General features: G+C 41.4%; 1 protein-coding gene across 6 annotated transcripts in view; it reads right to left on the bottom strand.

The window, feature by feature from the left end:
• The window catches only part of Ndufs1 (NADH dehydrogenase (ubiquinone) Fe-S protein 1, 75kDa), a 268,993-nt gene extending 256,898 nt beyond the window's left edge, over positions 1 to 12,095 (bottom strand). For 2 of the 6 annotated variants that reach the window (XR_004227954.2, XM_031932105.2), the window contains exons 1-2: positions 11,914 to 12,095; positions 11,507 to 11,683 (exon numbers count right to left, since the gene is read on the bottom strand). Coding sequence is in view for 4 of the 6 variants with exons in the window: in XM_031932105.2 (XP_031787965.1) it covers positions 11,507 to 11,680 (174 nt within the window). In the remaining 2 variants the exon portion in view is untranslated. 6 annotated transcript variants of the gene reach the window in all.
• Between the last annotated feature and the right edge of the window lie 2,848 nt (positions 12,096 to 14,943).

Here is a 14,943-nt window from a genome sequence, read left to right as displayed (position 1 = left end):
TTTTCTCACATTTATGACCGAAGGACGATGGCAGACGGAATAATCAGGGGTTACTCCGGTCTAGTGAGGGGGATTGCGACGAGGCGACTCATCGTGCGCCGTGTCCTTCGACGTGCTCTGTGTCGTGTGCGCGAATTGTTGCTCGTGTGTGTTTCTTTGTTTTTCGGTGCGAGTGTTGTTGGTGAGGAGTGTAGGAAGCCGGAGGACATGGAGCGACGACAAGGATTCATGGAAGCAGCGAGTTCGGGGAGAAAAAGAAGAAACAATGTGTGAGAGTGTTCGCGGAATCCTTGTCACTCCGGCTGCGTCCGGAGAATTCGCGGAAAATTGTAGCGTGTGTGAGCGGGTACGCGCGTTGCTGGGCACGAGCCGAGCGTGAGCGGGGAGGCGAGCCGTCGGAGAAATGGGCCGTATCGACGGCCACTAGCCCGATATCTAGGCTAGTCGAGGCGCGAGTTGAACACGGTCGTGGGGACTGTATGATTCGCGCGCGCTGATTGGCCGGGCCGGGCCGGAGTGGAGAAAGCGCGCATCGCCGCGGTAGCCGGCGCGACCCGCCACTTCTTGTTTGACCGTTGCCCGAGACGCACTTATCGGTGTAACAGTCGTACGAGCTTTTCTATACATCGCGAATTCGAGGTGTGAAATCGAGAGTGTTTGGGAGAGCGCGTTCGCGTGTGCGATACGAGGAGTTGAGCGAGAGTGAGGGTGTGTGGGAGTGTGAAGGAGAGCGAAGAGACCAGAGGAAGAAGACGACCATCCCGCATCCATTTCAGGCCACGGCGACGAGGACGGTAAGGAGATCGACCCATCGACGCAGGGCTAGTCCTGAACCGGGAGGTGCAGAAGAAGAAGACGAGGCGAGGAAGAAGACGGGACGAGCAGCGCCAAGACAGAGCCGGAAGACAACGTCTTTTGTTCGACCTGTAAGTTAAACTTAGTCAGGCTGAGCCCGGATTCTGTTCAGCGGGCCCCGACGGTGTAAATGCGTGAGTTGAGTGAGAATGAGAGAGAGAGAGAGAGAGATAGAGAGGGAGAGAGAAAGAGATAGATAGAGAGATAGAGAGAGAGAGAGAGAGAGAGAGAGAGAGAGAGAGAGAGAGAGAGTGAGGGAGAGAGAAAGAGATAGAGAGAGAGAGGGAGAGAGAAAGAGATAGAGAGAGGGTGTGATCGGCATTATCGAAAGAGGTATTTTGCGAGAGTTCTAGCATCGGGAAAACGCGGCCGGATTGCCGTTCGGACAAAGAGCGTTGGGCCGAGGAAAGGGAGAGTAGCCGTGAAGTCGGAAAGGTGCCGCGGACGGAGCGGAGGTCTGCCTTATCGGCGGGCCGACGAGCAGGCCGCGAGAGCAATTCGTGCGAGAGAGAGAGAGAGAGAGAGAGAGAATGTGAGTAAGCGCTAGAGCGTGCACGACGCGAGCGCAAGCGAGCAGCGTCGACGAAGAGATGCGCGGAGGCAGTGTGCGACGTTGCAAACGTCGCAGCCGCGTCGATACGAGAAATCTCGTTCGATGCGGCCTAGCTCTGAGTGCGCGGAAGAAACAAGCGAGTTGGATTGTTGTTGTCGGTGCCAGCCTGACTTCGAGTTCGAGGAACGGGCCGGCTAACCGTCCACGTTAGCGCGAGAGTGAGCATCGTTGGCGCGAGAGTGAGCCTCGACGGCGCGCGCGCTGATTGGTCCTCCGCATGTCGCGAGCCAATCAGCGGGCGCCGATGTGCGACTCGCTATCCGCGCGGACTGCCAGCCAATCAGGCGCGAGGAAGATGCGCGGGCCCAACGAGCGCGAGTGGAGAGTGAGCGCGAGAACGAGCGGGAACTCGGGGAGTTCTCTTACGACTGTCGACGGAGTACGACGAAGTGCGAGAGAGATACGTGGCCTCCTCTGTTACGAGGAGAATTGGGAGAGTCTCCCGAGGTTGTGCGAGAGTGTGAGAGAGTCATAGGTGCAGCGCGTTGGCACGAGCAAGTGCCGACGCCCGGACGAGCCAGCAACCATCCGCACGAGAGGAAGGAAGCTAGCCAGTCCGCCATCATCGTCCGGAGGACCAGAGCAACCAGCAGCCTTGGCGTGGGAGAGCCGAGGAAGCTAGCCGTCACCAGGTCCACGAGAGTCAGGGAGGCGCCGGCGGGAGCACCGACAGACGTCCACCAGGGAGAGAGCGAGTAAGAAAGTATTAGAGATAGAGAGAGAGAGAGAGAGAGAGAGAGAGAGAGAGAGAGAGAGAGAGAGAGAAAGAGATAGGGAGAGAGAGATCCGAGAGTGAGGTGAGTGTCGTGCGGGCACACTAGAGAGAGAGAACTCGAGAGACCAGGGTGTTGGTGTGCAGTGCGGGCGCACACCAAGACGTCTTCTGCGCGAGGCGTCTGGCCAGCGCACGCGAGAGAGAGAGAGAGAGAGAGAGAGAGAGAGAGAGAGAGAGAGAGAGAACAGTGCGAGGAGACGCGTGTGCGTGAGATAGAGACAGCGCAAGAGAAAACCCTATAGCTGCGCGGCTGCAGCAGGTCGGGCTTGCCACAAGCGGGAGGCATAGCCCGCGCGCGAGAGAGAGAGAGAGAGAGAGAGAGAGAGAGAGAGAGAGTCAGCCGTCAGCGGACTGGACCTGGGCCTGTGGCCAGCCGTCTGCTGCACGAGCGTGGCTCGTGTTTGAGCGTCCCAGCGTAAGCCCTGCGTGGCTAAACTGTACGCGGGAGGCACTACAGCCACCGTGTTGTAGGGAAGGGCTGGGCGAAATACATGTGCAATAAAACTTAACCATTGTGTGTGATCATTTTCCCCTCTCCCTAGCGTTCTCCCAAACGTGATGATAGCGGTCAAATCCTACGTTTAGAAAAATCCTAGTGCATGCGAGGCTCTAGGTATTGCGCACCTGTGTTGGGAGGCACAGTGTCGCAAGTGAGCCGAGAGAGAGAGAGAGAGAGAGAGAGAGAGAGAGAGAGAGAGAGAGAGAGAGAGAGTGCGAGAGCGCGTGTGCGTGCGGCGAAGACGAGTCGGCCGGGAGGCCGACGGCCGCAGTGTATAAGCCGAAGCGAACAATAAAGAGTTTGACTAGAGTCAACGAGTTATTGTGACTTTCCGACCCTTACACACCGCTGTAACCCGCACGGCGGAATCCTTGCGGAACTCCCTCCGAGATCTACTTAATAAAATAATAGTGTCGAGGCTTCGGGACGGGGTTGAGACCCGAACTCTCACTCCTAGATTGGCCACGTCACAAGTAATTTAGTTTACACATTTTGGTTTTAGATTTATTCCTCGCTTTCCATCGATGTGCTGACATGTTTTTAAATTAAATTATTTTACTCGGGGAGCATGGGGTAATTGGGTTTACACATTTAGGTTTTAGATTTATTCCCCGCTTAGCTCGCCTTCTTTCGATGTGCGAGGTGTAGTTTAAATAAACTGTTACACTCGGAGAGCGTGGGGTAATTAGGTTTAAGCGTTTTGGGTTTAGATTTATTTCTTGCTTTACTTGCCTTCTATCAATGTCCCGGCGTGTTTTTAAAATAAATTATTTTACTCGGGGAACGTGCGGTAATTGGCTTTACACATTTATGTTTTGGATTTATTCCCCGCTCAGCTCGCACTCCTTCGATGTGCCGAGGTGTAGTTTAAATAAGTTATTTTACTCGGGAAGCGTGGGGTACTTTGGTTTAACTATTTTAAGTTTAGATTCATTCCTCGCTTTGTTTGCCTTCCTCCGATGTGCTAACGTAGTCCTATGGTAAATGTTTTTCTAAAAAAAAGGACGTGGAGAATGTTACTTGAACAATTTTGGCCTTCCATTATATCCTCGCCTCTCTCTGATGAGTTAATACAGTTTTTAAATAAAAAATTTATCAATATGAAGCGATTCATATTTTCTTGCCACAGAAACGGAATTTCGATATCAGATTCGTATTCAGCGACCCCTAAAACGGTATATATTCGATCCTTTTTGTGAATCATATAAAAAAAAGGTGAATTTCGCTATAATGTATGTAAAAACAATTGTTCAAACAAATAATTTTGCAAATCTAGTAAAAGATTCGTGATCAGCAACCTTTAAACCCCTAGAATAACACTAGTGTTTGTAATTTTGCAATAATTCGCATAAACAGCATTGTTTAAATAAATATTTTTGCAAATCTGATATCAGATTCGTGTTCAGCGACCCTAAAATCTTAGGATTGATGTGCTTTCTCGTTTTTTTTGCGTACTTTCCCATTAATAAAAATACGACAAGAAACGAATTTTCAGAGCCATATAGTACAAAAACACATGCAGTGGTCGGCCATTTTGAATTGTCAAATTTTTGTTAATGATGGCAAAAAAACGAGTAGGAACAAATTTTTAGAGCCATATAGTACAAAAACACATGCCGTGGTTGATATCATTCTTGATATTTTTGACAGGGCCTGCCAAGACTGGACGCAAGCACTCGCGTGGATCATCACGAACACGACGTGTGCATCCAGAGAGTAAACAGCAGCGTGCTTTAGATCAGCGAACATCTTGTGACCCTTGGTTTATATTGATGGACTGGAAACAGGGCACCGGCCAATCGCTTCAGGACATGCAGGACTGCTATAACAGAGTCGAGCGAGATCGACATCGTGATCTACGATAAATCTATAATCTCGTTTTCAACTTCAAGAGCTCTCACTGCTCGAGCTCGACAACGACCCCGTCCCCTGCAATGCCGACCTCCACTTCTATGGTTCTTTGACTCGTACTTCAGCCTCCTCAACGGCAACTTTATGCTCTCTCTCTAAGACCTCATACACTTGTTTCATCGGAATGAGTCGACAATGAACGTCAAGGTATCTCTTCTTCTTCCGTTACAGCAGTTTCAATCTAGACATAAGCGGGCTACGATGCCACCTTAATCACGGGCACACCCCCTCTCCCGCCCCCCGAACTCGTTCAGCCCTCACTTATTAGTGCTGCAGAGTTCGCCACAATTAACAAGCGCCACAACGACGACTACCGGAGCTGCTCCGACGACCAGCAAAAGACACTTGGCGCTCAAGAGCATCAAGCTGAAAACGGTGCGTTAGACAACGAGAGCCCGAGAACGTCTCATCAAGTTCGAGGACAAGGAGGAGGCGATAGACGACAAAAAGGAGTCGACGGAGCCTACGGGGCTCCCATGGATCGGCAGTGCCGAAAGTCCGACCAACCTCAACACTCGAGCTTAGCATACCCGTGACACTCGGCCACAAATCCAAGCCTAGCGCTGCTGCCCGCCAGCATCATCAAAACCCTCACGCCCCGGGTGATCAAGGTTGCTCAATAGCAACAGCAGCAAGTCCTTAAAGACAAGATACGCAAGATAATAAGGCTCTCGAGAAGTCCTGTTGAGGTAATTTCTTCTGAACTTTAATTAAACGCATTAAACGGGTATGAAATCGGTTTGGAAAACACCTTTTTTAAGGTAAAATGTTGAAATCTATAAGTTTGGTTTACCGATAAGCATTGATAAGCATTTCTACCAGGGCATCTTCATAAATCTGTACATTTTTATAAAAATTCTATTCTAATTTCTCCTTCAAAATTTATGAAATCATCGAAAGAATTGCCAAGTGTTTGCAGCTTGCAAAGTTTCTGTCCTCCCGGTTGAAAATAATTAGGTGACTTTAGTATATGATATTGTTACATAATTTTTTACATGTTTTTATTATATGATTTTTTAGTCCCAAATATTCATGTAATAAAATCATATACTAAAATCATGTATAGTAAAAATATATAACAATATGATTTATGAGGGGAAAGACACATATACATATAGCATTACAAGATAAAATGTAGACAAAATGATCGTCGTCAGTTGTCGCAGACCTAGGCTTTGATCTCCTGCTGGACGTGTTGAAGCACCCTTCTTTAATCATTTTAAAAAATATCAACAGATTACTGTAGTTGTCGGATCCACGTGCTTATTGTTCTTTTATGCCATCCTAAATATTTCGCTTTTGACAATTTTAACGTTCCTTCAGACTCATCACAACAACATAATAAACATCCTATTGATAAATCTCAGGTGAGATCTCATGACAAAATATCATCTGACCAAGTGCGCGTATTAACTAAGTTCCGCAGCTGAAAAAATAAGTTTGTCAAATGTTTTACAAATTGTGTAGAAACAGTCTACCATAACAGTTTTTACTCAAGTGCTTTGGTTCGCACTTTCGCAGTGGACCCTATGGCTGTGGCGGCTCATAAAATCATATGCGTACGAATATGTGAAAGATAAATCTATTTGTTAAAATAACAACCACTTGATTTATTGTTTAGTTTTGAAACAACCTTACATATAAATATTCAGCTCTGTAGCTGTGATAGTTCGAGGACCACAAAAAACAAATTGTAAAACAAATACACAGAGAGAACTGTATCACTAAATATTCCTACAATTTTTATCAAAAATTACTATACTGTATAGTAACGAGGAGACAAACTCGACTTATATTAAATTTTAGTATACAGTATAGTAAAATTTCAGATCACCAGATTTTACTATGCTAAATACCAATTTTTATTATACCGCATATCAAATTTTATGGATACTGAATCTTTTTAAAAATGTATTTTTTTCCCTTTCATTTTGTCGTCTGGTAATGTTTCTTCTCTTTTTTATGTTTGTAGCGTGTTGCAGGGGAGAACTTTCATTATTTATTTGTTACATTCAATCTCGCAGTTTAAGAACGAAAGTCGCATTGCATAGAATTTGTGACGAGACACGAGTCTCGCACACGTAGGGCGACCGCGGTGAGCACGGCATGCGCAGCGAGCGCGCGCGCGAAACGACAGGCGAGGCTGCACGAGCGCGGAGCGCGGCAACCGGCGAGCAACTCAGCAACGACGCGCCAGGTGGAGCGAGCGGCGTACGCGGTGCGCCCTGAACGCACCCATACATATCCGCGCCACGCGCCTTTATAAGGCGGATCGCGCGGCACGATGAGCAGTTCTACTCGAGCTCCACTCCAGGTAGCATCGTGCGCACACGTTATTACAGGGAACAGCGAGAGATAGATCTGCGCCGACGAAGTCGTCTCGTGAGCACACGTGACGATTTGGTAGATGAACCGAAACCCGAAACTCCGAATTGCCGTCGTGAACACACGAGGCAACCCGGAACACCCGAGCAACATCGAGCCTCGTCTACGTGAGCACACGTGACGATACCCGGTGCCACCGTAAAAATCCTAACCAACAAAGCCAGCCTTACGCCGACGTCTCACGACTCGCTTATCTCTGTGCGCACATAGGATAAAAAGAGGAACGAGACGAGCGACGAAGATTTGTGAAGCCGTGCGCACACGACTCCATAAATCCGAGGGATAACCTCAAAACCCCGTTGCACTATCCCGACCGTTACTGTGCGCACACAGAGCGGACGAGATCCTTGTTACGCGACACATTCGGATCGGTGTAGCAGTGCGCACATGACTCCACCGTACCGAATGAATTCCTAACCTCAAAATCCGCCACCGATCCGTCATACCGCCACCGTACCGAAACACCGTAGCCGCGAACACCGAATCATTCTTGTAACGAAATCGCGTAGAAATTTTTGTAAATTGTCAACCGTGTTAGTTTAAACAAATCTATTTGTAAAGGCGAAATATTTTTAACAATGCGCATAATTGATTTCTGTTTCAGACGGGATTTAACAACTGATTCTCACTTGCTATTCTTTACTGAAGAAATATATTTTGTTATTATTAAGAATATAAAAACAGACTCTTTTCTTGCCCCTTTCCCCTATCCAGATCCTGGAACCGACTGACTATCCAGTCTCTTGAGGAAAGTTAAACCGTTACAAATTTCTTATATGATAACCTAATTTGCATACATCGCAAGCTAATTATTACACATTTCGCAACCTAATAACGCATCGCTAGACTAATCGCATTTATATTTATATATAATGTTCCAATCTGGAAGTTCCTTATATACTAACTGAACAGTTTTTCGTCACTTGCGAGTGGAGTTTCCGGGACACCCCCTAGCGGCAGTAAGTGAATAGGCGAATTTCCGTCGTCGGGTTAAATTACGACAAATTTTTTAGCTCTGTCGATAACTTTTTACCGACGAAACACAGCGAGTCAGAGCGGAGTGCAATTTTTACTATACTGGTATAGCAATTTTTGATGAATGATAGTAAATATTCACACAAACATACTATATTTTCTGCATAGGTTTAGTTTGTCTCCCGATAAGGAGAAAATATAGTAATTTTTAGTGATACATTTCTCTCCGTGTACACGAAGTTGATCAAGAATAATGTTTTTGAAGTTACTCGAAACCTATCACAGTTGGAGGACTGAAATTGTTGATGTATGTTTGTTTCAACTTAATAAAACAATAAAACAAGTGGTTTTTATCTTAACTAATAGATTTATGGTTTTCATATCAGTACTCATGTGATTTTTTAAGCCGCCACAGCCATAGGGTCCACTGTGAAAGGGCGAACCAAAGCCGTTGAGTAAAAACTGTCATGGTAGACTGTTTCTACACAATTTGTAAAACAGTTGACAAACTTAGAATTTTTTCAGCTGCGGAACTTAGTTAATACGCGCACTTGGTCAGTTGATATTTTGTCATGAGATCCTGGGTGAGATCTCACGTGAAATCTCATGTGAGATCTCACCTGAGATTTATCAATAGGATGTGTATTATGTTGTTGTGTTGAGTCTGAAGGAACGTTAAAATTGTCAAACGCGAAATATTTAGGATGGCATAAAAAAAAGCACGTGGATCCGACAACTATAGTCATCTGTTGATAGTTTATCATTTTTTAAAATGATTAAAGAAGGATGCCTCTACACGTCTAGCAGGAGACCAAGGCTTAGGTTGAATAATTCAATCGCAACAACTGACGATGATCGCTTCATTCGGGTACAGCAATTTATTGTTGCGAAATCACTACGAAAGAATATGTAATATGTAATGTTGTGAATGCCGAGAATTTCTTGATAGATTGTTTATCTGGAAAAGAGTTGTAAATATTTCTCAAGATGATATAGCTATTAAAACTGATAGAATTAAAAAAATATGTATTTCGGTGAATGCCAATAATTGTACATATTCATCTGTTTGGCCTAATTTATATTATTATTAAAATATGGTAAGTATGTAAAAAACATGTGTACAATATTCTTTATAAAACATTCTATTATTTTGTCTACCTTTTATCTTGTAATGCTATATGTATATGTGTCATTTTCCTCATAAATCATATTGTTATATATTTTTACTATACATGATTTTAGTATATGATTTTATTACATGAATATTTGAGACTAAAAAATTCTATAATAAAAACATGTAATAAAATTATGTAACATTTTCATATGCTAAATTCACCTAATTATTTTCAACCAGGGTATATGCTTATAAATATAAGTTAATGAATGTAGTGAAATCAGTTTTATATACGTCAAGCATCAAGCATTAAAGTTCAGCAGGTGAGATAAGATCAGCTGAATAATGGTTATTGGTTATTAAAAAAAAGGTTACAATTTTTTAAAATATTATTTTAATGCACACTTGCTATCCTGTCGTCTTATAGTTTATTGATGAAACATTCAAATTGTTATTATTAAGGTGTAAACCATATTATATTATAAACAACATTTTTTATTATAATCTAAGAGGAGCTTTGCTTTATTGTCAAAATCTTTAATATATCCGTAAAAGTTTATAGCAATGAAAAAATCTCAAGCCAAATTAAATAATTTGCAAAAATAATAAGTATATTTGGAATCATATAGGCTTTACGATTCTTTTTTTACCATAAACTTTTGCGTATGGATAAAGTTTTTTATTGAATTTCTCTGTTTTCATTAAAAAGGCGATAAATTTGCATATTTGTGTGGGGAATGATTGTTAAGTAATCAATAAGTTGTTTTAAGTGAGTACACATTGTAGACTATAAGACGGCAGGATGGTAAGTGTGCATTAAAATAATATTTAAAAAAATTGTAACCTTTATTTTAATAACCACTATTCAGCTGATCTTATCTCACCTGCTGAACTTTAATGCTTGATGCTTGACATATTTAAACTGATTTCACTCCATTCATTAACGTATATTTATAAGCATATACAGAAACTTTGCAAGCTGCAAATACTTGGCAATTCTTTCAATGATTTCATAAATTTTGAAGGAGAAATTAGAATAGAATTCTCATAAAAATGTACAGATTTATGAAGATGCCCTGATAGAAATGCTTATCAATGCTTATCGGTAAACCAAACTTATAGTTGCCAACATTTTACCTTGTAAAAGGGTGTTTTTTCATTTTAAACATTAAAATTGCAATATCTAGATTACCGAAGAATATGATTGTTTTGCCAGAAAGTCACAGATATATTTTATTATTATATTGTTTTTATGAAAGTCACAAAAAGCTAAGTAAACAAGTACTTAATCTAATTATCTAAAGGACTTGAGGTCAAATCCATTGCTTAGTGATTTTTTTTTTCAAATATATAAAGATAAAATAAATTTGCTGTATCAAAAGGCACTGTCTACATACAATGTACACGGTAGACGGTAGATGGTACACGGTACACGATGAACGATGTAGGTTTACGAAGAGTGTGCCTGAGTGGGTATGATTGCTTTAGCTAATCTGAGTGAAAAGATCAGTATGCTAAAGCAACAGTACACAGATTTACTCTTTGCAGAAAAAAAGTAAATTACTAGTCACTCATTAATTGATTTTCTTCAGACACACTCAGGCAGACTCTTCCCAAACGTACTCTAGAAAAATGGCCAAACATTGAATCGGAACAACTTTGTGTTTTCTTAATTTACGTGACTGGAAGCTTTATGTAACTGCAAAAAAAATTAATATTTTCCTCAAGGAAAACCCATGTACCATGTACCATGTACCGTGCACATATACGGGTTAAATATTTTTCGGAAGGAAAACTTGTGTAACGTGTACATACATGGATGGGTGTACATAGACAGTGCCTACTAGAAATATATTAAAAATTATTAAGCGAATTATAACATTAATATTAAATAATGATTAATACAGTTTAAAAATACTTAATAATTTTTATCATTAACAAATATTTAAAAAAAAATAATTGCCTAAAATATAGTCACAGATACAATGAATAACAACAAATAATCTTATTTAGCACCATAAACTTCAGGAAAAAATCACGTATAAATAAATAATTAATTAATTAATAATAATTAGATCAATTAAAATAAAAAAAGTATTTAAAAAAGGAAAAATGGTAAATAATAAGAAACCAACTTTTTCACATCTGGACTTCTAGTCATTACCGACATTTGCTATTACTTGTATTATTTGCAAAAATTTATTGTTGTTTATTTTCTTCAATTTTATTATTCATGATTGCTTGCTATCTTTTATTATTCGTTGTTGATTTTTATCATTTCTTGCAATTCAAAAATACTTCCACCAGGATATGTACAATTTTTCTTGTAATAGAACAATGTCGTATGTAAATTATGTTTTTCAACTATACAATAATTACCTTCAATACTGTTGTACCTGGAGGAACTTGTACTGGCTTATCATCTATGTAAAGTTCAATAAGTTCTTGGGCAGGCTGAATTTGTTGATATCTGCTAGTAAAAGTATGAATACAGGCTACTCCATATCTGTTATTTAAATGGGTTTGAACCCTAGGTATCAAAAGCCTCAGCATATTCTATAATATAATTGGCTCATTAAACAATAATTTAATTATTCGACTATTATAACTAATCACTTGTAGTTCTGATTGAGTTATGTAATAGATTAAACTAAAAAGATTACAGAAATATAAATATAACCTCTTTATTCACAACATAAAAGTATTTGGACAAAATAAAAAACAGTGATATTTTTTAAATTTATCAAGATTAAAATTTTTAAAATAAAAAAACATAATAAACCTACTTAGCTTCGTATTTATATAGAGAGAACCGTGAAAAATATAAATAAAATTTAGTTTTTAACGACTTTTATAATTTCTCATTTAACAGTATACCATATCCTATATTAAAGTCGTTTCTAAATACACAAGGATGATGCGTTTGTTACGGAAGTGCCTATACGCCACATATAGAAAATAGGCTAAAACACGTGCTATTTATGTGAGGGTGCCTTTCAGGGTTGCGGTTGGTCGCCGGAAGTACAGAAAACGCATCCAGTGACTAACTTCTGGCCGCACTAACTTAAACAGCAGAAGCCTCGTTAAAAAGGATTGAAACGATTTGAACGATTGAACCGTGAAAAAAATGAATAAATACGTTTCCATCCTATTTTTGAATCCAGTGAGATCCGTTTCAATCCGAAATTAGTTTAAAATTTTTTAAATTTTTAAAGTTTTTTTCCAACTTTTGAGTGATCTAGAAATTAATAAATTTAATAGAAAAAACTCACCCTGGGTTCGATTTGAATCCTGAACCTTTAGATCCGGAGGTAAGCACTCTAGCTCGGCGCCACGGCTGCGTTCGACAAATGATATTTTTATTAAAGATTAAACGAACTTCCTAAAGTGAAGATTAATCGTAATTATACGAAAGCTTCGCTCAAAAAGATTCAGTAGTAGGGTCACGACTATTCTTATCGGCTCTCGTCGGCTAACTTCAGGGGGCATATCTGGATACACACGTCGCCATGCGCCCTGAAGCTAGTCAGCAGACGTATTCAGATTGCCGTTGGCCTCGGGTCACGAGCGCGCCGTTCGAAAATCTCTGTTCTTCCTGTTATTCAAAAATAAAAAATGTTTATGAGGTTGCGAATGCTTGTCAATAAAAATCGTAAAATTTTGCCTTAATGCGTCACGCACAGCTTTTCTATCGAACCAAATTCTGCAGTCGTGAAGAGCAGAAAGTTTTTAATCTAAAATTAAAGTACCTAAACCGCATTACCTCCTACGCGTCAAACTTAAAATAAGGTACTTGCGTATCGCGAAAAAGAAAAAAAATTTGAAAGCATGGGAATTACTGGGGAATTTTGAAGTTAACGTCCCACTGCGTTTATTTGATTGTTGTTCACACGAAGAAGAAACCAATACTTGTAATCATATAAGATATATATAATCACAGGTTTAAATGGTGTTAAATTGAAATACATTATTTCGAATAAAAGCAGCCCTATTTGATTAACATATTAATGAAAGAAAATGGTGAAACTTTGACCAAGGAGAAACACAGCAAGTGCGATATTGTTGATGCATGCTCTATTCAATCTAATTTTTAGTATATTACTAAATACTACGGCGGTAAAGTAGTTTCACCCTCGTGGAGACTTATGATCCTGGCTTCGCTTGGGCGATAACGAGGGTGAAATCCCTTTAACCCCAAGTATCGTACGACATTTTATGATACATAACGTGCGTAAACCGAGATTTATCGAGTGCATTTTTGCGCGAGCAACGAGCGTGCGGTAAATCAAGGTTCACGCCACGGCATGTCATAAATCTACACTATATTAAAATTTTATATCCGGTCAATTTTGTAAAAACTCTCCAAAACCCGTAAAAAAAATTAAATCTATTTTACGGTAGAAATGTTCTTCGAACCTAAATCATTCAAGTTACCGAAAAAAAAATCAATTGTATCAAATTCCAATTAGTTTTTAGCAGTGAAAGAACTTAAAACATGGCCGTCTATGTGTAAAAATAATTCGAGGGCGGTGTCTAGGTGTAGAGTGTGACCGATGACGAGGTCTAGGTGGTGCGCTCCGTGGTTTTTTTATTTCTAGGTACATACATCATACGTAGACGGCGTCTTGGTGTACAGGGTGGCCGATGACGAGGTGAAGGTAGTTCGCACTTAGTTTTGGTGTCTAGGTGTAGAAATCATTCGAGAGTAGTGTATCAGAACGATCAGTGATTTCATGTTAGTGATAAAAACCGATCCTGCTCTCGATCCGCCACCGTTTCACTGTTTTAATTGTTGGCAGCCAGGACACGGAGTAAACTCCTGCAACCACCCTCTAAGAGCAGGTTTCTGATACAATTGTGGTCGACGAGGAGTTTCGTTGAACAGTTGCTCGAGATGTTCGCGTGTACATCGCGAATATCAGCGTGACCAGCGCAACAAGGAGGCGCGATAGCCTTCTAGCACTGTGACTCCGGGTGAACGAGTCACGTCAGGACATTCCGGGAGGCAAACACCGCAACCTAGAACATCCAGAGCTATGTCTCCACCGATGTTTGGCCAGACGACTGTGGATAACCCGAGGGACCAGCAAGACGCCCAGACTAGGCATCGAGATGACCCGATCACCGAATTCCTGCAAATCCTGCGCGGCCTCGAGGGAGTGAGTCTCAGCTCAAACTAGAGAATTTGTGCTGCAAGATGTCTACAGCCAGTTGAACCGGAATACACAACAGGAAGGCAAGACGACGGAAGAGAGCTGGAGCGAAGGCGAGGAGTGGTAGAGTGCGAATGAGTGTGAAGTGGAGTCGAGATTAAGATAATCCCAGGAGAAGATGTTGATACTGTCTACCCTGGACACCAGGTACCTAGAAAGCCATTATCGTTACTTTACTCGTATTCAGTGACCTCAAAAACCCCCAATCAATGAGTCTAGACGAAATATGTCGTTATTTTCCGTGAAAGTCTAGGAGGCGACGTTGATACTGCCAACACTGGGTTCCGAGTACCTCGAGGAGCGTTGCCATCGCTATATTAGTGTTCATCAACCTCGGAAACCCCCGAGTAACGAGTTTCGACTAATTATGTTTCAAATTCTAACAAAACTCCAGGAGACGACTTTAATACTGTCTACTCTGTGCACCAGGTACTTCTGAGAGTATTCCCGTCGCGATATTCGTGTTCAGCGACCACAAAAACCCCCTAGTAACAAAACTGTACTTTCTCTCATCAATATTTACCGCGTGTTTTTGCTCTTCAAGATTATTATTTACATTGGAGGTTACGTATCTCTTCTTTAAAAACAATATGGGCAAAAATA

The sequence above is a fragment of the Nasonia vitripennis genome (assembly GCF_009193385.2).
Source record: "Nasonia vitripennis strain AsymCx chromosome 1 unlocalized genomic scaffold, Nvit_psr_1.1 chr1_random0006, whole genome shotgun sequence".
Classification (NCBI taxonomy): Eukaryota; Metazoa; Arthropoda; class Insecta; order Hymenoptera; family Pteromalidae; genus Nasonia; species Nasonia vitripennis.
The sequence above is the reverse complement of the archived record's forward strand: the minus strand, read 5'-3'. Positions and strand labels throughout refer to the sequence as shown.